The 24104-nt window shown below is 39.3% G+C and overlaps 1 protein-coding gene across 5 annotated transcripts in view; it reads right to left on the bottom strand.

Annotated features, from left to right (window-relative positions):
* ADAMDEC1 (ADAM-like, decysin 1) overlaps positions 1-24104 on the bottom strand; it is a 125337-nt gene that overhangs the window by 74359 nt on the left and 26874 nt on the right. For all 5 annotated transcript variants that reach the window (XR_001500869.3, XM_010808061.4, XM_005210280.5 and 2 more), the window contains exons 9-13: positions 19676-19845; positions 16656-16740; positions 12960-13090; positions 8622-8799; positions 6573-6662 (exon numbers count right to left, since the gene is read on the bottom strand). Coding sequence is in view for 4 of the 5 variants with exons in the window: in XM_010808061.4 (XP_010806363.1) it covers positions 6573-6662; positions 8622-8799; positions 12960-13090; positions 16656-16740; positions 19676-19845 (654 nt within the window). In the remaining variant the exon portion in view is untranslated. The remainder of the gene's footprint in view (positions 1-6572; positions 6663-8621; positions 8800-12959; positions 13091-16655; positions 16741-19675; positions 19846-24104) is intronic.

Raw genomic sequence — 24104 nt, 5'->3', positions numbered from 1 at the left:
AACTCCTTATTGCCAACTTCAGACTTAAATTGAAAAAAGTAGGGAAAACCACTAGACCATTCAGGTATGACTTAAATCAAATCCCTTATGATTATACAGTGGAAGTGAGAAATAGATTTAAGGGCCTAGATCTGATAGATAGAGTGCCTGATGAACTATGGAATGAGGTTCATGACATTGTACAGGAGGCAGGAATCAAGACCATTCCCATAGAAAAGAAATGCAAAAAAGCAAAATGGCTGTCTGGGGAGGCCTTATAAATAGCTGTGAAAAGAAGAGAAGCGAAAAGCAAAGGAGAAAAGGAAAGATATAAACATCTGAATGCAGAGTTCCAAAGAATAGCAAGAAAAGATAAGAAAGCCTTTGTCATTACTTCTGTTATTACCTAAAGCGGGTCTATGACAATGAAATGTTTACCATTGGAAATACCCTAAACTGCTCTGGAAGGCTAAGGGAGGAAATCAGTGACTTACATTCCCTCAGAGAAATAAGAGGATAAGGTTTATGGCTATTTCCTTAGGTTCCCAGTCTTAGGGCACAGGCTTGGATTGCTTTACATCATGGTATCTATTTCCATCTGTGGTGAACAAACCAGCAATGAGTTAAGATTACAACCCCTTAATCCTACCCAGCACTAGTCACACTAGAGTCATTGGGAATGCCCAGCTCCAGCCTGGGTGTCCCAGGAGGTCGACCTGCCTCAACCTGCCTAGGAATCTGGTCCTTGGGAGGTTGTCATGCCTCAACCTGCTCGGGGATCCACCAGTCCAGGAGTCCCAGGAGGTCTACATGCCTTGATCTGCCCAGGGACCCAATTATCAGGAGGTTGTCATGCCTTGACCTGCCCGGGGATTCAATCTCCAGGAGGTTGTCACATCTCAACCTGCCTGGGGATCTGCACCCTGACCCAAGTATGCCTGGCTCTTAGGTTACAACAGTACTGGGTAGGATAAGCTTCAGATAGACTCATCTCTAAGGAAGTCCACCCAAGGAAAATAGAAGGAAGCCTATTAGTTGTGGGACTTTACCCAGTCTTAGCAATAACTCAGGAGTCCAACAAGAACCCCACTGCCTTTCTGGAAAGTCTAAAAGAGGCCCTCCAAAAGTTTACCAACTTAGACTCTTATGAGGAACAGGTGATCTTAAAGGACAAATTCCTATCCCAGTGTACATCAGACATCAGGATACAGTTGCAACAGCTACAGCAGCAGGACCCTGCTGCCTCTTTAGATGAGATGGTCCAGACAGCCACCAATACCTTTTATAACAGCGAACAGGAGAAGGAGGCCAAGGCCCAGGAAAGAGAAAGAAGGAAAGAAATAAGGCATGTCCAGATGCTGGCTGTCTTCCAGGGAAGCCCTATGGCAAACTCCGAGTCCTTGAAGGACAAGGCACAAGGCACATGCCTAATCTGTAGACAGGTGGTACATTGGGCCAAAGAGTGTCCAAACTGTGACAAGTCTGCTAAAATGGTTTGCTACAAACGCCATCAACTGGAACACTGGGTGGCACTCTGCCCTTGGGACCCAAGAGCCTCAAGGTCAAGCACCAAACCTTCCCTCTTGATAGTTCAACAGAACTGAAGTGGCCTGCTCGAGCCAGCCTACCTGTCACAGATAACCTTCATGGAGCCAGAGTCAAGGGTCCAACCGGATGTGGCAGGTAGGTCCAAGAATTTCTTGGTTGACACAGGGCTACCTACTCTGTCCTGACCTCCTACTCTGGAGCATTCTCCTCCCAAACCTGTGCCATTTTTGTTGCTACAGGAAAAACAATAACAAAAAGATTCACCTAAGCACTTCTTTGTCGCTCGGATGGACAAATATTTTCCCACCAGTTTCTGGTGGTGCCTGAGTGTCCTACTCCTTTATTGGGAAGAGATCTTTCCCTGCTTTCGAAATCTTGCAGCTACTGAAGTCCTGATAGAAGATGCTTTAAAACTCTCTTTTGGGGGCAACTTTAGCCACCTCATGCGAAGAGTTGACTCATTGGAAAAGACTCTGATGCTGGGAGGGATTGGGGGGCAGGAGGAGAAGGGGACAACAGAGGATGAGATGGCTGGATGGCATCACTGACTTGATGGACGTGAGTTTGAGTGAACTCCGGGAGTTGGTGATGGACACGGAGGCCTGGTGTGCTGCAATTCATGGGGTCGCAAAGAGTCAGACATGACTGAGCAACTGAACTGAACTTTAGGGGCAAATCAGCTATTTTTACCAGCCACCAAGTGAAACAACTCCTGAATGGGAGAGGCCATTTATGCATGTCTGATCAAAGGATCCTCAGATATCAAGTAGTGCTGATGGAAAATTCAGGCCTGACTGTATCCCCTTGTGAGTTTCTTAATCCAGCTATGTTCCTGCCTAGCCCCAAGGACTCTCTCCCCTTTTACTCTTGCCTAGAAACTTTGGACCACTGGACAAAACCCCAAGAAGGGTTGTCAGAAGATCCTCTGACCAATCCTGAGGAAATCTGGTACACTGATGGAAGCAGCTTTGTCTTGGATGGAAAAAGAAGAGCTGGATATGCAGTAGACTCCAATTTTGAGATCATAGAGGCTAAACCTTTGCCACCAGGTTCTTCAGCCCAATTGGCTGAGCTAATAGCCCTGACTCAAGCTCTACAGCTGGGAAAAGGAAAAAGAGTAGCCATTTACACTGACTCCAATTATGCCTTTCTGGTGCTACATGCACATGCTGCTATTTTAGGAAGAAAGAGGCCACTAGACCACACAAGGGTCCCCAATCAAATTTGGTGATCAAATCCTTAGGTTCTTGGAGGCAGTCCATCTGCCTGCTGAGGTTTCAGTCTCCCATTGTAAAGGACACCAAAAAGAGAGCAGCATGACAAAACAATGACCTAATAGGTGTTACCACCTTAGTTCCACAGACTAATTTGCCAGAAACTCCTTCATATTCTGTAAGTGAGACTCTTAAAGCTAAGAGCAAGGGCTTTCAAGAAGATCTTATGGGCTGGTTCCAAAAGGAGGGACTCCTTTTCCTGCCTGGGAACTTTCAGTGCTAGTTGGTTAACTCCTTATATGCCAACACTCATTTAGGGGAGAAGGCCCTCCAAAGATTACTAGAAAGGGCCTTCAGAGGAACAGGCCTCCAAACGACTATAAGGCAAGTGGTCTGTTGTTCCACTTTCCAATTAAACAACTCCCAAGGAGCTTGAGGACCCCAGCTGGCCCACCCTGTCCAATGACATGGGACCTACCCGGGAGAGGACTGGCAGACTGACTTCCCCTAGATGCCAATTTCTCAATACCTACTAGTCATGATAGATACATTCACAGGATGTATTGAAGCCTTTCCCACCCACACTGAGAAGGCTGAGGAGGTGGTAAAAAAAAAAAAACTGTTCCATGAAATCATTTCAAGATTTAGTCTGTCAAGCTCATTACAAAGTGACAATGGGACATCATTTACTTCTAAGGTCACCCAAGCGGTCTGTAAAGCATTGGGCATTACTTATTACCTTCATTGTGCCTAGAGCCCTCAGTCTTCAGGAAAAGTAGAAAGAGCCAACCAATCCTTAAAATCAATGATAAAAAAGATAACCTAGGAGACCTCCCTGGGATGGAAGGAGGCTTTACCAATATCTCTCCTCTGCACCCATATTGCCCCTAAGGAACAGGTTGGTCTTAGTCCTTATGAGATGCTATATGGGAGACTTTTTGTTTATGTCAATGACCTCTTCCTAGATCCAGAGGTTCAGACCCCCCAGTCTTAATCCATGGCCTTTGGGCAATTCCAACAAGATATACGCTTGTGGGTTGTCAACCAGGACCCAAAAGATTCTAAAGACCTACCACAATATGCTCCAGGGACTCAAGTCCAAATTAAAGTCTGGAAATATGGGTCCCCAAAGACTCAACTCCAGCCCAAATGGAAGAGCCCCCTATCCTGTAATGCTTTCTACCCCCACAACAGTCAAGGTACCAGGACACAACTCCTGGATTTACTACTAATGAGTCAAGCTGTGGAAGAAAACAGAAGAGGACACTCAATACACCTGTAAGCCCCTGGGAGATCTCAGATAACTATTCAGGACTACAGATGAGTGCCATTCTAATGAACAACCCCAAAATTAAGTTTTTGGGGATAAGATTTCTCAGGAAAGCTCTAAAAAGCCAACACAGCTTGGCAGAGGGTGTACTCCAAAATACAGAAAAATCCAGAAGATAGATTTCCTGATGCCTGAACAAGAAGGGACTAGAGCCATCTTGAATGAGATGTGTTGTTTCTGGGTAAATACCTCCAGCTAAGTTAAAGTCTCACAGTCCTCAAGAAAAACATTCAAATCCTAAGGGATCTCAAAGAATGAGCTCAAAGAACAAGCTGGAGGGTTTTCAGGGTGGCTACAATCTCTCTTTGGGGGATCTTTCTCTTGGCAAGGGGGGATTTGGAGTTGGCTAATGCCCCTACTAATCCCTGTTATCACCATATTGATGCTGCTTATGATTGCTCCATGCATTATCAGTTGTTTAACCCATTTTGTCTCTGCCCAGGTCAACAAGCTACAAAATACAGTGCTAGTTCAATAAGGATAGATGAAACTACATCCGACCATGGAAAATATCACTCACCCTTAGATGGACACCGCTATAAGGACTCTGAGGCTTGAGACTAGAAAGAGGGGGAGGTCCAATGCACCTCGCATCCCAGCTCAGCAGAAAGTAGCCAGAGAGACCCTGACGCCCCTATTCCCTAGGAATTGGGTCTCCTATCTCTTGAGGGGGAAATATTAGGTAGTTAGAATAGGAAAAAGGAGTCCAAAATGGCAGTGGCTAAAAAAGAAAGGGAAAAGCCTGCAAAAATGGAACAAAAGAAAACCTGTGGACTGGAGTGAGAACTTCCTGTGAAACAAACATACCCATTTCTTGGCTAGCCCAATTTGCATAGGGCAGGCTCAGTGGGGAGAAAACAAATGAATAAAAGGAGTAAGCCAAGACCTCTCCTTTGGGGTCGGCCCGCCCTCACGCCTTGAAAGTGTACTATCCTTTGCTTGCCAAATAAAACTGAGCTGCAACTGAACTGTAACACTGGTCCACTGTTACAAATCTTTGTTGCAGTGAGACAGAACTGAGGAATTTACACACTCCCCTGACAGACAAGAGGATCTTGACAGACTACAGTCCAAAGGATTACAAATAATCAGATACTACCGAGTGACTAAGCACAGCACACACAGCTTGTTAGAAACAAGCTACTTTTTTTTTTTTTTAAATCACCCGTAATCTCTAACAAATGGGACTTAAATACTTGCTGAATACTACTTACATTCTCCAATTTTATTCCTTTTAGTTTTCTTTATTTCTTTCCTTTCCCTCCAACATCAAAACAAAACAAAAACAAACAAAAAACATCTATCCAAAACACTACCTATAACCCAGCATGCCATCTGCATATTCCTTTTTTACATGATTACCGTGCATTTAAAATATATGCAATTCTTTGTTAAGTGAGCATGAATCAGATCCTGGACCTTAACAATCAGTTTAATTAAGAAAACAAATAAATAATCACAATACAGAATTCTGTGCCATAGTAGAATGAAATATGCTAAACTCTTAACTGGAAGAGAAATTCAAAAAAGCCCCACAGAGAAACTGACAGAGCATCCTCATCCTAAGTCTTTTTTTCTAAGAATTTCATCTGGAAGTGACTTCAAAGGATGAAGATAAAGGAACCCCTATATTATTCAAAATAAAATTTCCCACTAAGCCATTATTAAAATATGAAATAAATTCATATTTTATGGCAAGACAAGAAAAATTTAAACATAAAAAAGTATCTCTGCCCTATGGCCTCCTCTCTCCCCTGAATGTGCATTGTGTATCTGCCTTAGGATGAACCAAACCTCCCCATGGGCAGAAATACCTGCTCAACCATAAAGAGCAACATCCTCCCAGCACCAACAATAACTTTCCTTCTTGAGCTTATAAGGGGCCATGATGGCACTTAGATCTGGATTGTGTAAATTATCAATAATATGTTAATTAATTGATTTGTCTTGAAAAACTTACACAACTGTGCTTTGAATCCTAATGGGGCTCACTGGTTTCCAGAGCATTGTGAGATGGTCTTCCCGTTATGATCCTCAATTTGACTAGAATTAAATTTTTCATTTCTTTCTTAGATTAACTGATTCGTTTTTTGTTGACAAAGGGTATATGCAAACAGTTACTGGACTTGGTCCAAGAAGATCCCATGGCATCAGAAGAAACAGTAGGTAGGAGTAACCAAACAGTGGCTTTAGAACTGGTCATATTTGGAGTTTGCCATTTAGTGGCTATATTATTTTGTATGTTTTCTGTTCTGAGACTCTGTCCCCTCAAAAACAAAATTAAATAATAATATCTACCTCAAAGGGCTGTCAGAGAATTAAAGAGCCCAAGGTTGCAAAGTGTTCAGTGAGGACTTGAGAGATGGTAGCTAACATTATTTTACAGACAGAAAAATATTACTTTGCCTATTTCATTTAACATAACCTCTAAGATAAGATTTTAATACAGAAAAAAAAAGAGCAAACATAATTATTAAGGTATAAATAAATAATAATCTTACCTGGCATTTTTCACAGCATTCTCCTAATGCACATTGAACATTTTCTTTCATTTTACATGTTTTTGCATCACAGCAAATGTTGGTACATTCCTAAGAAATCCAGAAACAAATGTAAATACCAGATTAGCTTTTGGTCTCAATTTTTGCACTATTCATAATATAATTTACTCATCACACAGACATTCCTTTGATAAGGTCTGAAAATAATTTGGGAGAAAAAACACAAGCTTAACATTAGAAATATGGAGTTTATCTGAATTTGACTTTGTCTTTTTCTTTTTTAAATATCTTTTCTAGCTTCTCCAATCTTCCAGATTAATACTGAACATGGTATATTTTTGGTGAAATATGAAATAAAACCAAAAAAAAAAAGGGATAGTTTTTGAAAATCAAATTCTTTTAACTAATGAACATAATTCAGCTCATCAGTTTTATATCTATCCAGCAGTAAGTTTAAGCTCTAGAGCATGTACAGAAAATCTAAAAATACAGTTCTTTATTCAAGTTTGACATTTAACTCAATTCTCTGTAAGGCAATATACTTTGTCTTCTTCTCTCCTCCTTGTTTCTAGGAAATCAAACACCTACACGAGGCATGGGGGAAAATCCTACTGGGGAATCTCCCCTTGTAGCTGTTTCAGTTCAGTTGCTCAGCCGTGTCCGACTCTTTGTGATCCTATGAATCACAGCATGCCAGGCCTCCCTGTCCATCACCAACTCCCAGAGTTCACCCAGACTCACGTCCATCGAGTCAGTGATGCCATCCAGCCATCTCATCCTCTGTCGTCCCCTTCTCCTCCTGCCCCTAATCCCTCCCAGCTGTTTAGATTCAGCCAAAAGGTGTGATGTATTTAGAGTCACAAATTTTTAGTGTTGAAACTCTTGACCTTATTTCAAACAAACATCATCTGGGAAAGTTTCCTTTTTCCCACAGAAAAGATAAATGTGTAATCCTATTTTGAAGTTAGGCTTCTCAGGTGGTGCAGTGGTAAAGAATCCATCTGCCAGTGCAGGAGACACAGGATACAGAGTTGGACCCCTGGGTTGGGAAGATCCCCTGGAGGAGGAAAGAGCAACCCATTCCAATATCTTTGCCTGGAAAATCCCATGGACAGAGGAGCCTGGTGGGCTATAGCCCATGGGGTTGAAGAGTTGGACACTGAGCAAGCATGCACAGTTTTCAAGTTACTGAAAGGCTCACATCCTAAGGGCCTGGCCTGGTACTCACTTGAATGTTAATAAGATAGGGGCAAAGGTCCCATTCAGAGTCCTGGCTTCCCTATCAAGAGGGTGGGACCAAGCCAGGCACTTTGAATGATAACAATTTCTGTGTCCCAAAGCAGTGAGAAATGACTGAATTCCAGGGCAGGGAGGCTCTAGGGTTGTTTAAAAAAAAAAAAAAAAACACACCTAACACCTGAATCCAGATCTTGGCTCCTCCAATTACCAGCCCCATGACCCTAAGCAAGTTATTTCCACTCTCTGAGATCTATCATAGGGCTGGGTCTAAAGTAATTGCTCAGTAAGTCTTAGGCACATAAGAAATGTGAGGTATTTCTCCCAAAAAAGGAGGGTTGAGGATATGAAGCCCAAGCTGGTGGGTGGAATTTATAAAACAGAAGATGGGGAAGGAATCTTGAGAAGGAAACAAGGAAGATCTTAAGCAATTCAAGGTTTTTTTGTGAGAAAGGTTGATCTGACCACTGTCTACAAACACAAATCTACAAAATTACAGGAAACACAAGGTTCATTTGGGTTTCCCAGGTGGGGCCAATGGTAAAGAACAGGCTGCCAATGCAGGAGATGTAAGACACTCATGCTCAATCCCTGGATGGGGAAGATCCCCTGGAGGAGGGCATGGCAATCCACTCCAGTATTCTTGCCTGGAGAGTCCTATGGACAGAGACATCTGGCAGGCTACAGTCCATGGAGTCCCAAAGAATCGGACATTATTGAAGTGACTTAGCATGCACTCATATGTTCTTTAACAGTTCATCTCTTAAGCAATTGAAAAACAAACTAGATCATTTTTAAAAGAGCTGGTGGTACCTCAGGGGTCCCACAATCACAGTCTTCTCCCATTTCTACCAACTGGTTCCCACAGATCGGGGTGGATATGATATCTGTAGGCAGTGGGACATTAAAGAGGCAATTGGATAATTTATCTTCAAAGAATTTTTCAAAGCTGGCCCGGCTGCAGGAACTGAAGTCTGTAGGTATATTTATGCTGTAAAGGTAAGGAAAGAGAAAACAATACAATCACACTGAGTAGATAGGGAGAAATATCAGATGCTGAGTGTGATATACTCAAAACATAACCCAAAAGTGCGAATGGAATCCACTCAGCAGCTGCTAAATCATGAGCTCATTTTTTTGTGCCTGAATTAGCTCACCTGGGCAAGTAGAAACACCTCCAGCTTAATGAGCAAGTATGGCCACATCTCAAAATAGAGCATCCAGGCTGCTGTTAAATAAATTGAAAATTCTTCTAATTTATCCTGATAATCTCATTCATTCAGCCTTAGGTCATTTTGGTTGAGAAACGCTAAAGGCACTAAAATTATGTTTACTTATATGTTTAAGAATTCACTTTCCTTCAGAGGAAGTTAAATTGATGGCCTCTTTTCATTCCATAAATAAGGATGAGGTTTAAAAAGGCAGTGGTGGGAAGAGAGGAGGGAAGGAATTGGGCTTTGGGATTAACAGAGGCAAACTTTCATATATAGAATGGATAAACAACAAGGTCTTACTGTACGGCACAGGAGACTATATTCAACATTCTGTGACAAACCATAATGGAAAAGAATATGAAAAATAATATATATATATATTCATGTGCATATACATACATATGTATATACATATATATATGAGTCATTTTGCTGTACAGAATACAGCATTGTAAATCAACTGTATTTAAATAAAAATTAAAAAAAAATTTTTTTAATAAAAATGCATTGATATCTGGAAGAGATAGCATAAGATATGTAACTGGCCTGCAAGTCATATTCTATTTTGTGGAAGGGCATGGGAGACTTAACTTTAGCCAATGTGAACTGAGAGAGGGAAATACAAGAGAAAATGAACACATCAAAGAAATTGTGGGGTTTTTAAAGATAAAATTCCAGAGCAGTTTTGCCTCAGATGAGGCAGGAGTATGTAATCTCTTTTCAAAGACTTTCTCTTCATCTTCCTGTGAGAACATTCTTTTTAAAAAAATTTATGTTAGAGTATGGTTGATGCATAATGCTGTGTTAGTTTCAGGTATACAGATACAAAGTAAATCAGTTTTATATATATATAATATATATATAATATATATATATAAGTCCATTCTTTTTAAGATTCTATTCCCATATAGGCCATTACAAAGTACTGAGTAGAGTTCTCTGTGCTATACAGTAGGTCCTTATTAGTTATCTATTTTATGTATAGTAGAGTGTATATGTCAATCTCAATCTCCCAATATATTCCCCACCTAAATCCCTGGTCAGAGAAGGCAACGGCACCCCACTCCAGTACTCTTGCCTGGAAAATCCTATGGATGGAGGAGCCTGGTGGGCTGTAGTCCATGGGGTCGCTAAGAGTCGGACACAACTGAGCGACTTCACTTTCCCTTTTCACTTTCATGCATCGGAGAAGGAAATGGCAACCCACTCCAGTGTTCTTTCCTGGAGAATCCCAGGGACGGGGGAGCCTGGTGGGCTGCCGTCTATGGGGTCACACAGAGTCGGACAGGACTGAAGCGACTTAGCAGCAGCAGCAGCAAACCCCTGGTAACATAAGTTTGTTTTCTATATCTGTAACTTTATTTCTATTTTATAGATAAGTTCATTTATACCCTATTTTTAGATTCCACCTATGAGTGAGTGAGTGAGTGAGTGAAGTCGCTCAGTCGTGGCCGACTCTTTGCGGCCCCGTGGACTGTAGCCCCCCAGGCTCCTCCGTCCATGGGATTCTCCAGGCAAGAATACTGGAGTGGGTTGCCATTTCCTTCTCCAGGGGATCCTCCCGACCCAGGGATTGAACCCAGGTCTCCCGCATTGCAGGCAGACGCTTTACCATCTGAACTGAAGGGTTTAGAGGCCATCAAATGGACATGACCTATAAAGGTAATTTTGATAGTTTTACATAGAAATGACCTCTATTGGAAGAGATCACAAATGGGAACTATTTGAGATACATTTCTATGTAAAATGTAGTTTGCACATAATTCAGCATTTTAAATGAGCACTCTGAAACCAAGACCAAATATCAATCATCTCTTGAGGTTTTTTATTCCACCTATAAGTGATATCATATATTTGTCTTTGTCTGACTTCACTCAATATGACAATCTCTAGATCCCTCTATGTTACTTCAAATGCCATTATTTCATTCTTTTTACGGTTAAGTAATATTTCATATTAACCACATCTTCTTTATCCATTCCTCCGTCAATGGACGTTTAAGTTGCTTCCATATCCTTGCTATTGTAAATTATGCTGCAATAAACATTAGGGTGCATGTATCTTTCTGAATTATAATTCAGAATATATACCAATAAAAATATGGTATATATTTTCTCCATATATATATACCCAAGAGACAGATTGCTGGATGGTATGATAGCTCTAATTTTATTGTTTTAAGGAACCTCCATACTGTTCTCCATAGTGACTGCACCGATTTATGTTACCACCAACAGTGTAGGAGGGTTCCCTTTTCTCCACACTCTCCAGCATTTACTGTTTATAGTTATTTTTTTAATAAATGTATTCTTTTTATAATTATTTTACTTATTTATTTTGGGTTGCGCTGTGTCTTCGTTGCTGGACGCGGCTTTTCTCTAGTTATGTCATGTGGGGGCTACTCTTTATTGCTGTGGCTTCTCTTGCTGTGGAACATAGTCTCTAGGTGCACAGGCTTCAGTAGTTGTGGCTTGCAGGCTCTAGAGGGGCTTAGTATTTGTGGCGCACGGGCTTACTTGCTCCATAGCGAACAGGATCTTCCTGAACCAGTGACAGAACTGCTGTTGCCTGCATTGCAAAGCGGACTTCTAGCCACTGAACCACCAGGGAAGCCCTGTTTGTAGATTTTTTTACTTTCCTGGTGGCTCAGACAGTAAAGCGTCTGTCTACAATGCAGGATACCTGGGTTTGATCCCTGGGTCAGGAAGATTCCCTGGAGAAGGAAATGGCAACCCACTCCAGTACTCTAGCCTAGAAAACCCCATGGATGGAGGAGCCTGGTGCAGGCTACTGTCCATGGGGTTGCAAAGATTTGGATACAATTGAGCGACTTCACTTTATTCTGAGCAGTGTGAGGTGATACCGCATTGTAGTTTTGATTTGCCTTTCTCTGATAATGAGTGAGTCAAGCACCTTTCCATGTGCTTTTTAGCTGTCTGTATGTCTTCTTTGGAAAAATATATATTTAGATCTTCTGCCCATTTTTTGATTGGATTGTCTGTTTTTTTTTTTTTTTTATATTGAGCTACATGAGTGGTTTGTATATTTTTGAAGGTTAATCCCTTGTCAGTTGTTTCATTTGCAAATATTTTTTCCCATTCTAAGGGTTGTCTTTTCATTTTATGGTTTCCTTTGCTGTGCAAAAGCGTATAAGTTTAATTAGATCCCATTTGTTTATTTTTGTTTTTATTTTCAATCTTCTAGGAGATAGATAGAAAAAGATCCTGCTGTGATTTATGTCAGGAATGTTCTACCTATATTTTCCTCTAAGAGTTTTATAGTATTACACCTTACATATAGGTCTTTAGTCCAGTTTGAGTTTATTTTTGTGTATGGTGTTAGTAAGTGTTCTAATTTCCTTCTTCTTTAATTAGATTTTTCTTCTAAAACTTTTCCCTCATGAGCAACCAATCTGAATTCATTGAAACTGTGGTAAATGCTAATGATCTTTTGAACCCAGATCTTGTGCACCTAAGATGAGGATAGAGTGACATGTCACCCCAAGAGCAAAGAGACAATATATTTAAACTATATCTCAGTTAATGAAAAATACTACATGATATATATATATATAGTACCGTGTGATGGTATGGGGCTTCCCTGATGGCTCAGATGGTAAAGAGTTTGCCTGCAATGCAGGAGACCTGGGTTCGATACCTGGGTCGGGAAGATCCTCTGGAGAAGGAAATGGCAATTCACTCCAGTATTCTTGCCTGGAGAATCCCAAGGACAGAGGAGCCTGGTGGGCTACAGTCCTTGGCATCACAAAGAGTTTGATGATACCATCATCACAGGTAGACTGGTATAGACCCACATTCATGATCATGTCCTGATGCTGCTTATGTTTGAACAGGTTGATAAATATGACAGAAAAGAATAGCATAACCCAGAGTGAACCCAAAACAAGAATAAGTATCATCTTCCCAGAAAGGCTCACCTTAATGATCCGTCCATCACACATTCTATAGAAGGGCACTTGCAATCGTAGTTGTCATGAAACATTCCGAAGTTATGGCCCATTTCATGGGCCATGGTTCCTGCAACCTGAAGTGCGTTGTTACTGTGATCCTGAGGATAAGAAGAGAGAGACAGATCCTCTGGTTTGCAAACTGAATTATCATTCAGGAAATAATTAAATATTTTTACTGTAGCCAAGTGGAGTAGAGAGTCTGATTTTAGCTTCAGCCTCCTCACCTTGTCAGCGTGGTCTACTGGAGAAGGAAAGGACAAACCGCTTGAATATTCTTGCCTTGAGAACCCCATGAATAGTATGAAAAGGCAAGAGATATGATGCCAGAAGATGAGCCCCCCACCTCATCTTCTGTGGGTGTCCAATATGCTACTGGGGAAGAGCAGAGAAATAGGTCCAGAAAGAGTGAAGAGGCTGGGCCAAAGCAGAAATGTGTTGTGCATTTGTGCAGATGCAGTTGTGCATGCATCTGGTGGTGAAAATGAAGTCCAGTGCTGTAAAGAACAAAATTGCATAGAAGGTCCATGAATCAAGACAAACTGGAAGTAGTTAAACACGAGATGGCAGAGTGAACGTCAGCATTTTAGGAATCAGTGAGCTAAATTGGATGGGATTAGGTGAATTTAATTCAGATGATCATTGTATCTACTACTGTGGGTGAGAATCCTTTAGAAGAATGTAGTAGCCTTCACAGTCAACAAAAGAGTCCAAAATGCAGTACTTGGGTGCAGTCTCAAAAAATGACAGAATGATCTCGGTTCATTTCCAAGGCAAACCATTCAACATCACCATAATCCAAGTCTATGCCTCTAATGCCAAAGAAGCTGATGTTGAACGGTTCTATGAAGACCTACAAGACCTTTTAGTACTAACACCAAAAAAAGATGTCTTTTTCATCATAGGGGATTGGAATACAAAAGTAGGAAGTCAAGAGACACCTGGAGTAACAGGCAAGTTTGGCCTTGAACTACAAAATGAAGCAGTGTGTGTGTGTGTGTGTGTGTGTGTGTGTGTGAGTTACTCAGTCATGTCTGACTCTACAACCCCATGGACTGTAGCTTGCCAGGCTCCTCTGTCCAAGGCATTCTCCAGGCAAGAGTACTGGAATGGATTACCATTTTCTTCTCCAAAATGAAGCAGAGCAAAGGCTAATAGAGTTTTGCCAAGAGAATACACTGGTCATAGAATACCTTCTGTCAACAACACAAGAGATGACTCTACACATGGACTTCATCAGATGGTGGAATACGAAAATCAGATTGATTATATTCTTTGCAGACAAAGATAGAGAGGCTCTACACAGTCAGCAAAAATGGGACCTGGAGCTGACTGTGACTCAGATCATGAGCTCCTTATTGAAAAATTCAGACTTAAGTTGAAGAAAGTAGGGAAAACCACTGAGCCATTCAGATATGACCTAAATCAAATTCCTTATGATTACACAGTGGATACGACAAATAGATTCAAGGGGTTAGATCTGATAGAGTGCCTGAAGAACTATGGACAGGGGTTCATAACATTGTACAGGAGGCAGTGACCAAAACCATTCCAAAGAAAAAGAAATGCAAGAAGCAAAATGGTTGCCTGAGGAGGCCTTACAAATAGCTGAAAAAAGATGAGAAGTGAAAGGCAAAGGAGAAAGGGGAAGATATACCCAAATGAATGTAGAGTTCCAGAGAATAGCAAGGAGAGATAATAAAGTCTTCTTAAGTGAACAATACAAGGAAATAGAGGAAAAATAGAGGGAAGCCTGGTGTGCTGCAGTCCTTGGGATTGCAGAGAGTCAGACACAACTGAGTGACTAAACAACAGCAACAACAAAGGTAAAACAGATAGGCAGAGATGTGTAATAAATCCCATCAACCATTAAAAATGAAAATCAATAAAAAATCTAATAATGGAGGTAAATGAAATTATTTTTTGAATACTCAATTCTAAAAAGGCAGAAAAAATAGAAGAGATGGTATAGGAAACATCTAGCAAGATGAGATTTTAGTTCAACAATATCAGTAATGTATTACATATAAATTACTTAAGCATACAATGTAAAATACAGATTGTCAGACTAGATTAAAAAAAAAACCCAGGTGTATACTGTCTAGCATAAATCTTTAAATGGAAAGAAGTCCACATGTTAAAAATTAAAGGAAGGAAAACGTTGTATCAAGTAAACCGTCCACAAAGTATTATACTTATATTGGAAAAAGTAGACTTTACAACAGGGATAATTCAGGAAAAAGAGGAACATTATATGATAATTGGATCAAATCTAAATTGACCTGAATATCTAAATCATACTTGAGTCCAAAAAGAAATCAAAATGAAGATTAGAAAAAATTTTAACTTAATAAAAATGAAAACACACATAGCCAAATATCTCAGATGCAGCTAAAACAGGGCATCAGTCAGTTCAGTCGCTCAGTCGTGAAACAGTGCATAGTAAGAAATTAATAGCATTAAATGATCATATTTGAAAAGAAGAAAAGTCTCAAGTTCATGATTTAAAATTCTTCCTTACTTAACTAAAAAAGAACAAATTAAATACAGAGAAAGCAAGGAAAGAATCAATAGTCAAGACAAGAACTGAAATTAATAAAATAGAAACCAGGAAAACCATAGGAGCATCAGTAAAGCTAAAACTGTTTCTCTGAGATCAATAAAATTGATATACCCTAGCCAAACTGATTATGGGGAAACCCTCCGCCTCTCCACACACACACAAACTACTAATATCATGAATGACAGAGGGGAAATCACTATAAATTCTACATATATTAAAAAGATAGTAAGGGAATATCATCAACAAATTTATGCCGAGTTAAATTAAATGGACAACTTTCCTTGAAACACAAACTACCATGGCTTACTTAAGAAGAGATAAATAACCTGAATAGCTCTATATCTATTAAAGAATTGATTGCATGCTTAAAAACCTTGCAACAAAAAATACCAGGCCCGTATGGTTTTACTGGTAAATTGTACTGAACACTTTACTATGTTATACTACTGATTTGGGGTTTCCCTGGTGGCTTAGTGGTAAAGAATCTGCCTGCCAATGCAGGAGACATAAGAGATGTAGGTTTGATCCCTGGGTCGGGAACATACCCTGGAGGAGGAAATGGCAACCCTCTCCATTATTCTTGCCTGGGAAATCCCATGGACAAAGAAGCCTGGTAGTCTATAGTCTATGGTGTGGCAAAAGAGTCAGACATGACTTAGCAACTAAACAACAACAATACTGATTTTACTCAAATATTCCAGAAAAAAAAAAACTGGTTTTATTCAAATATTCCAGAAAATTGAAAATTACACATCACTATATATGGTCAAGTTTATACTGATATTTGTCCTGAGAGTAAAACCTGAAAAATACATATATAGGAAAAGACAACTACAGACTAATATCCCTTCTGAATATAGATGCAAAAATCCTCATGATATGTTAACATGTTGAATTTAGCAATATATACAAGATATAATACAGTATGACCATGCCAGGTTTATGGTGAATGTGCAAGATTGAGTCAATATTTGAAATTAAATCAATGTTATTTCCCACATCAACAGATTAAAGGAGAAAAACAATATTTTCTCCATAGATTCAGCACAACAGCCCTTGACAGACTTGAATTGTAGAACCAGCAATTTTATCTTTAAACAAACCTTAATGATGCCAGCAGAAAAATCAGGAGAGCACATTGTAGATATGTAAGCAAGGCCCACAGTTGTTCCAGAAAATGCTACTGTCCTGTGAAAAAGAAAGAAATTGATACAACTTATGATTCTAATTGGGCTTCCCAGGTGGGGCTAGTGGTAAATAATTTGATTGCCAATACAGGATACGTAAGAGACTCCGATTCCTGGGTGGGAAAGATCTCCTGGAGGAGGAAATGGCAACCAACTCCTGTATTCTTGCCTGGAGAATCCCATGAAATGGGCTATGGTCCACAGGGCTGCAAAGAGTCGGACACAAATGAAACAACTTAGCAGGCACTCATGATTCTAATAATAGACATTTTTTCTATAGACAATTCCTCTAGAATGCTGATTAGCAGAGGACCTCACGACACTTTTTTATATGATGGTTGTCATACCATCTAAATCCAGGCATCTGGATGTAATCACTGTTAATATTTTTGCTTTATAAATATAAATTAAATTATAAATGTATATAAATATATATATTAAAGTGAAATATCTTTCATTTTAATTTATATTTTCCTCATATATGTTTTCTTTGATTTTCTTTTAGCACTGCTATAGCTGTAGCTGGATTTGGAATTTGGCCCCATTCTGAAAGCTTTTGTATTATTGAAGTACTTATGCAATTGAAATATCTGTCCTGTTTAAGAGATATTTTAACTACTTGCATTTGTTCACATAGATAATATATTTGGTCTTTAGTCATTTTAATTTCTTTTTTAAAAATTTATTCCATTTTGTTTTCCTTTCAATTTGTAATTATACCATGTGCTTCTTTGGTTATTACTATTGTGCTATCTGTTCAAGATGGTCACTCTGGTCTGTCTCTAGAAATTTGCAAAGTGTGCATTATTTTTCAAATTCCCTTAGTAGATGCATTTACATAAAAAGTTGAACCTATATTTTCCCACTTATCAACATCAAAAATGAAGAGTATACATTTTGCCATAAAAAATGAGGAAATTAGAGAACTTCCTTCCACCTTCCATTCCTTATGGAGTTATCTGTTATTTTGAAATAATACTTTGTGTCATACACAATACTTTAAAGATTTATGGCCTTTGTATTCTCTTTTAAAATTATATTAGAAAATTTTTATATTCAAGTCTACATTTTTGTGGATTTAATTCTTGCTCCTAGCTCATTTATAAAAAATAAAATTCTCCCCCATTATGGAGTTCACTATTTTGCTTTCTCTTTCCAGTGGAGAGAGTTCATTTGGAATCTTGGAGTTCATATTAGATTCCTACCTGATGATGCACAGGTATGGGTGTATTTTGTTAATTTGTCAGAAAAATGGTAAGAGTCAATTTACACATGATAGCATGGTTATTTCCTCTACCATTATCTTTTTAGTCCTTTTATCTTGTTTGTTCTGGTCTATTCAGGAAATCTACTCTTGATATTGGATTACCATGCCTTATCTGTACAATCTGTCATCCTGGCCATGATTTATATCTCTTTACCTTAATTATTTCATGACACTAGATTCTACTACAATTTGAGCTTGGTCCTAGAGCCAGTCTTCAGTTCAGTTCAGTTGCTCAGTTGTGTCCGACTCTTTGCGACCCCATGAATCCCAGCACGCCAGGCCTCCCTGTCCATCACCAACTCCCGGAGTTCACCCAAACTCATGTCCATCAAGTTGGTGATGCCATCCAGCCATCTCATCCTCTGTCGTCCCCTTCTCCTCCTGCCCCCAATCCCTCCCAGCTTTTCCAATGAGTCAACTCTTCACATGAGGTGGCCAAAGTATTGGAGTTTCAGCTTTAGCATCAGTCCTTCCAATGAACACCCAGGACTGATCTCCTTTAGGATGGACTGGTTGGATCTCTTTGCAGTCCAAGGGACTCTCAAGAGTCTTCTCCAACACCACAGTTCAAAAGCATCAATTCTTCAGCGCTTAGCTCTCTTCACAGTCCAACACTCACATCCATACGTGACCACTGGAAAAACCATAGCCTTGACTAGACGGACCTTTGTTGGCAAAGTAACGTCTCTGCTTTTGAATATGCTATCTAGGTTGTTCATAACTTTCCTTCCAAGGAGTAAGCGACTTTTAATTTCATGGCTATAGTCACCATCTGCAGTGATTTTGGAGCCCCCAAAAATAAAGTCTGACACTGTTTCCACTGTTTCCCCATCTATTTCCCATGAAGTGATGGGACCAGATGCCATGATCTTAGTTTTCTGAATGTTGAGCTTTAAGCCAACTTTTTCACTCTCCTCTTTCACTTTCATCAAGAGGCTTTTTAGTTCCTCTGAGGTTACTAGCCAGTCTAGTAAAAGTTTAATTCCCATATTGTTATGTTTGTAGCTCAGTCATTAAGTTTAATTTCGATACTTCTGTTGTGTTAGTAGTTCCAAAAAATGAGGTATGTCTTGTGCTGAGTCCTTGAGTCTGGAACTCATCTTTCCAAACTAAGAAACTGTGGTGGCTATCCTTCAAAGATAACCCCAATGAACCAGCTTTGCAGTATTCATATCCTGTGTAGCTGCTGCTGTTATTGTTCAGTAGCTAAGTAGTATCCAACTTTTTGCAACCCGATGGACTATAGTCCACCAGGCTCCTCTATCCTTGGGATTTCCCAGGCAAGAATACTGGAGTTGGTTGCCATTTCCTCCTCCAGGGGATCTTCCCAACCCAGGGATCAAAACTGTGTCTCCTGCATTGGCAGGAAGGTTATTTACTTCTGAGACACCAGGGAAGCCCCCGTTATTTAAACCCTGTCTTTCTGTTCTGTTATAGACCAAATAACAATAAAAAAATCTTCTGATGAATCATTGCTCCCATATAGCTTCTCTCTCTTTAAAAAAAAAGAAGACCATATGCAACGTAAGATACAAAAGAATATTTTTTAAACTTTTAGCATCCTATGTAAATCTGTAATGTTTTGAGATACCATTTGCTTTGCCAAGACTTTCAAAGATGTCTATGCCAAATACCACAGAATGTAAAAAGGGGGAAAATCTATACATACGTGAGTAGTTGAGCAACATCATGGTGCTTTCTCTTCAGGAGGACACCTGTCCTCCATTTAGAAAAATTTTCTAAAGTGAGTTTTGCATTGGAAGATATATCTATCTTATCCTTGTCATTCCAGATCTCCATCCCAATTAAGGCCACGTAAGTATTGAGCTTTTTATAAAGCTGTTACAAAAGAAAAAAAAATGGCAAAGCAACTATTCATAATGGTGTTATTATCTTTTAATATTTTCTATGTACTCCAGATTTTCAAATTTATTTGCAACTACACTGTAAAAACCTTATTTCCAAACATACTTGTGTAATGGAAGTTACCATCTCTTTTGGCAGACACTAGCATCCCCGTTTGTAGGCAAGACAGACACTCTTAGTTCAGGTCCATAAACTCCTTTTTTTGGTGACAAAGGGTCTATTGAAACAAAATTTTCCTGCTTGCAACCTCAAGAAATATTATAATATCCTTCTAGTAGTTCATGACTATGACTTCACTATATAAATATATTTCCTCAATTGCAATGTAACTTTCTAAGAGTCATAATTTTTCAGAATTAACAAGCTTGGCTATATTTAAAATGGATAACCAACAAGGATCTACTGTATAGCACAGAGAACTCTGTTCAGTATTGTGTAGCAGCCTGAATGGGAGAGGAGTTTGGAGGAGAATGGATACATATATATGTATGGCTGAGTCCTTTCACTGTCCACTGGAAACTATTACAATATACAAAATAAAAAGTTAAAAAAAATCTTGCTATGGAAAATAAATAAATTTTTTAAAAGAATTAGCAAACTTGACTCAGTGCTGATTTGAACATCAGAAAAGGAAAAGGCTACATGGAAAAGTCCTGCATATAAATGAGTTACAATAAAGTAAGGGACCTCTGTTATCAAACAGATTGAACCAAAGAATCTACAGCACATATAGGATCCTTTAGAAATAACCAGTTAAGCTTATGAGACAATACATTTACTTTACAGACAAAAACTTTTATTGCTACTATAGTTTGTAAAACTGCACAGTGTTGGGCAAAGAGTACAAACTTCCAGTTATAAGATAAGTAAGTTCTGGGGATCTAATATATGATATGGGGATTACAGTTAATGATATTGTATTCTATGCTTCAAAATTGCAAAAAGGGCAGATCTCTAAATGTTTTTATCATAAAAAAGAAAAAAAAAACTGATGGAATCATGTGACATGATGGAGATGTTAGCCAACCTATCAGGTTAGCCAAACTAATCATTTTGCAATATATAAGTATACCAAATCAACATATTGAATGCCTTAAATCTGTCCAATATATGTCAAATGTATCTCAATAAAGCTGGGGAAAACCGCAGTTAAGACTTTCTCTTGGGGAAACTCCCTGCTAAGAAATTTGAGAAGACATTTTTTAAAAAAGAAAACAAGAAAAGTGTTGAGGTATGCAGTTATCATCAAAAGGGAAGTAAAAATCTAACCAGATTAAAATATTGCTTTGATTGTTTTCCAACTTTCTTATTTCTCTCTTCTTTTTTTTCACCCACCTGACAAAACTTCAGCCCTGGTTAAAACAAACTGTCCTTTCTGTTTCTCCTCCATCAAGCTCTGCTTTCAGACAGGCGAAAGCAAATGATGCTGACTGCTTTCACTCAGAAGACATGACTACTAACCTCAAGTGGTCTGAACCACCCTCCAGCAAACCTGCTGTATTTCCAAAATCCATTCACTCTCACAGCCTTCTGCACATGCCTCTCTTTCTTAAACATTCTGGCACTTTCTTTCAAGTCCTGACTTTAAGCAGATTCATTGAAGATGCAACCAGAAGAGAATTTCCACAAGCTCTACCCGTCCACACACACTGGTCTACACCTGTTCAAACAGCCTGTACTTGCCCTTCTTCACTGCATGAATGACAGGTCAGTGACCCAAGGCCAGCTTCCTCACTTATGCACCGGACCTGCCATCTCACCCCGTATCAGAGATTCCTCTAGCAATTTTTCCATCTTCTTTGCACTGTCAGTGTTTAGCCTTCTGCGCAATGATTCTCATCAGAATCAAAAGGATGCCTCATTGTGGCAGGGGAAATGTCTCTTTGTGATTTTTCCTCCTTTGAGTTATGCCCCATTTCTCTGCTCCCATTTATAGCAAAAACTTCCAGAAAAAAAAATCTGTATTTGCTGTTTCTAAGTTCACTTCTCTCATTGTTTCTAGACTCCCTAAAATCATGATTTTTACAGTCTGTTGCTTCATCCAGGAGACCAACAATTTCTCCTTTGTTAAATCCAATGGCCAGTCCCTGGTCCTCAGAAGCATCTCACATCATTGATTATGTCTTTCTTTGATAGATGTTTGTTTCAAGTAGTTTCCACAACCACAACTTTTCCTTTTCTTTCCTGTCTACTCCTTGGTCTCACCTCCACTCTCACCTCCTCCCCTCTTACTCTTCCTCAAAGAAGTATTTCAAGGATATATTTTTGTGTCCTTTTCCTGCTTACCTACACCCATTTCCCTGGTGATTTTACAAATACTTTCTGTAAAGGTCCAGATAGAAAATATTTTAGGCTTTGAGGCCACATGGTCTTGGTTGCAATTACTCACCACCTTTGGTATTATAGCAGGAAAGCAACCATAGACAATGTAAACAAATTGGCATGGCTATGATTGAATAAAACTTTATTTATAAAACTTATAAAGAGGCAACAGGCCACAGTTGGTCCACATGCCACAGTTTGCTGACCCATCTTATGCCACCTATGTGTGCTATACATATAGCTAATTCACACTATTGTAGAAACTAACACAGCATTGTAAAGCAATTAGAATCCAATTTAAAAATAAATAAATAATGACCAAGTTTAAAAAAAGGTATAGATTTATATCTCCACCCAGAACTTGCCCTGAACTCCAATCTTGTGTCTTCAGGATTTCCAACTAGAAGTCTTTGTGCAAAAAGATACCTCAAAGTTGATGTGTCCAAAATGGAAAGCCTAATCTCTTCTCTGAAAGGTTCCCATTGTCCCCCCACCATTGCTTCACATTCTTGAAGTTGCTCAGGTCAAAACCCTTGATGTCACCTGACTTCTCTCTTTTTTTATGCTTCTTATATCCCATCCACCTTCTAAACTCAAGTCACTCTATCCAGAGATCAGACCTTCTCAATAGGTCACCCATCACTGGTTTCTCTCAAGCCACCACCATCTCTTAGCCTGAACAAGGCCAGTTCCCCTACCTGGCCTCGTTTCTGCTCTTGCACTCCTTCAGTTTATCTTCAACAGAACAGCCAAAGTCATCTTTTAAGAACACAGATCTAAACATGTCACATCTCAGTTCAGCCTTTCTAATGTCTTCCTCACTCATTAAGAATAACAAAGTCCTAAATACCATCTGTGATCACTTATCTGTGGAATCTAAAATATAACATAAATGAACTTACTCAGGAAACAGAAACAGACTCTCAGACATAGAGAACCAACTTGTAGTTGCCAATGGGGAGAGGGTGGCATGGGGGAATGGATTAGGAGTTTGAGATTAGCTGACACAAGCTATTATTTATAAGATGGATAAGCAACAAGGTCCTACTGTATAGCACAGGAAACTGTACTCAGTATAAACCGTACATACTTTGAAATGGCTTATCTTGTGATAAACCATAATGAAAAAGAATATAAAAAGAATGTACATAAATGTATAACTGAATCAGTTTGCTGTACAGCAGAAATTAATACAACATTATAAATCAGCTATATTTTAATTAAAAAAAAAACAAAGTCCTTACAAAGGCTCACTAGGGCCTTCAAGTTTTGGCCACCACTACCTTTAGATGTCATCTCCCTCTCTTGGCTCTGGCCTTCCACTTACTCCTCAAGCAAGGCAATCTGGGTTCTGCACTCAGGTCATTTGCTCTTCCTAGGGTTATATCTGTTTCTTTCCTACAAGTCTCTGCTCAAATATTACCCTATTAGAGATGACTTCCCTATTTAACACAGCACCCAAGATATCTCGCCTCAGGGCTTCACTGGTGGTTCTCTGGTAAAGAAACCATCTTCCAATGCAGGGTGATTGGAGTTTGATCCCTGATCAGGGAACTAAGATCCCACATACTGCAGGCAACTAAGCCCTCAAACCATAACCGAAGGGCCCATGCGTTGCAACTAGAGTAGTGTGCATGCCATGACGAAGAACCTGAGTGCTGCAACAAAGAATTAACATAGCCAAAAAAGAAGAAGAAGAAGAAAAAAAAAAACCAATCCACAATGCATACATCTAAATCTTTCTCTTCCTTTCTCTTTTTCTCTCTTTTTAAAAAATGTTTTATTATTCTTTACAGCACATATCATCATCTTACACACTCTTTATTTGACTTGTTTGCCTCTTTGAACAAGAATGCTAACTTCCTGAAGGGAAGAATAATGCCTTGAAGAAAGAGATATTTGTCAGTTTT

This window comes from Bos taurus, chromosome 8 (genome assembly GCF_002263795.3).
Source record: "Bos taurus isolate L1 Dominette 01449 registration number 42190680 breed Hereford chromosome 8, ARS-UCD2.0, whole genome shotgun sequence".
Classification (NCBI taxonomy): Eukaryota; Metazoa; Chordata; class Mammalia; order Artiodactyla; family Bovidae; genus Bos; species Bos taurus.
This window is presented reverse-complemented; position numbering and strand designations above follow the sequence as displayed.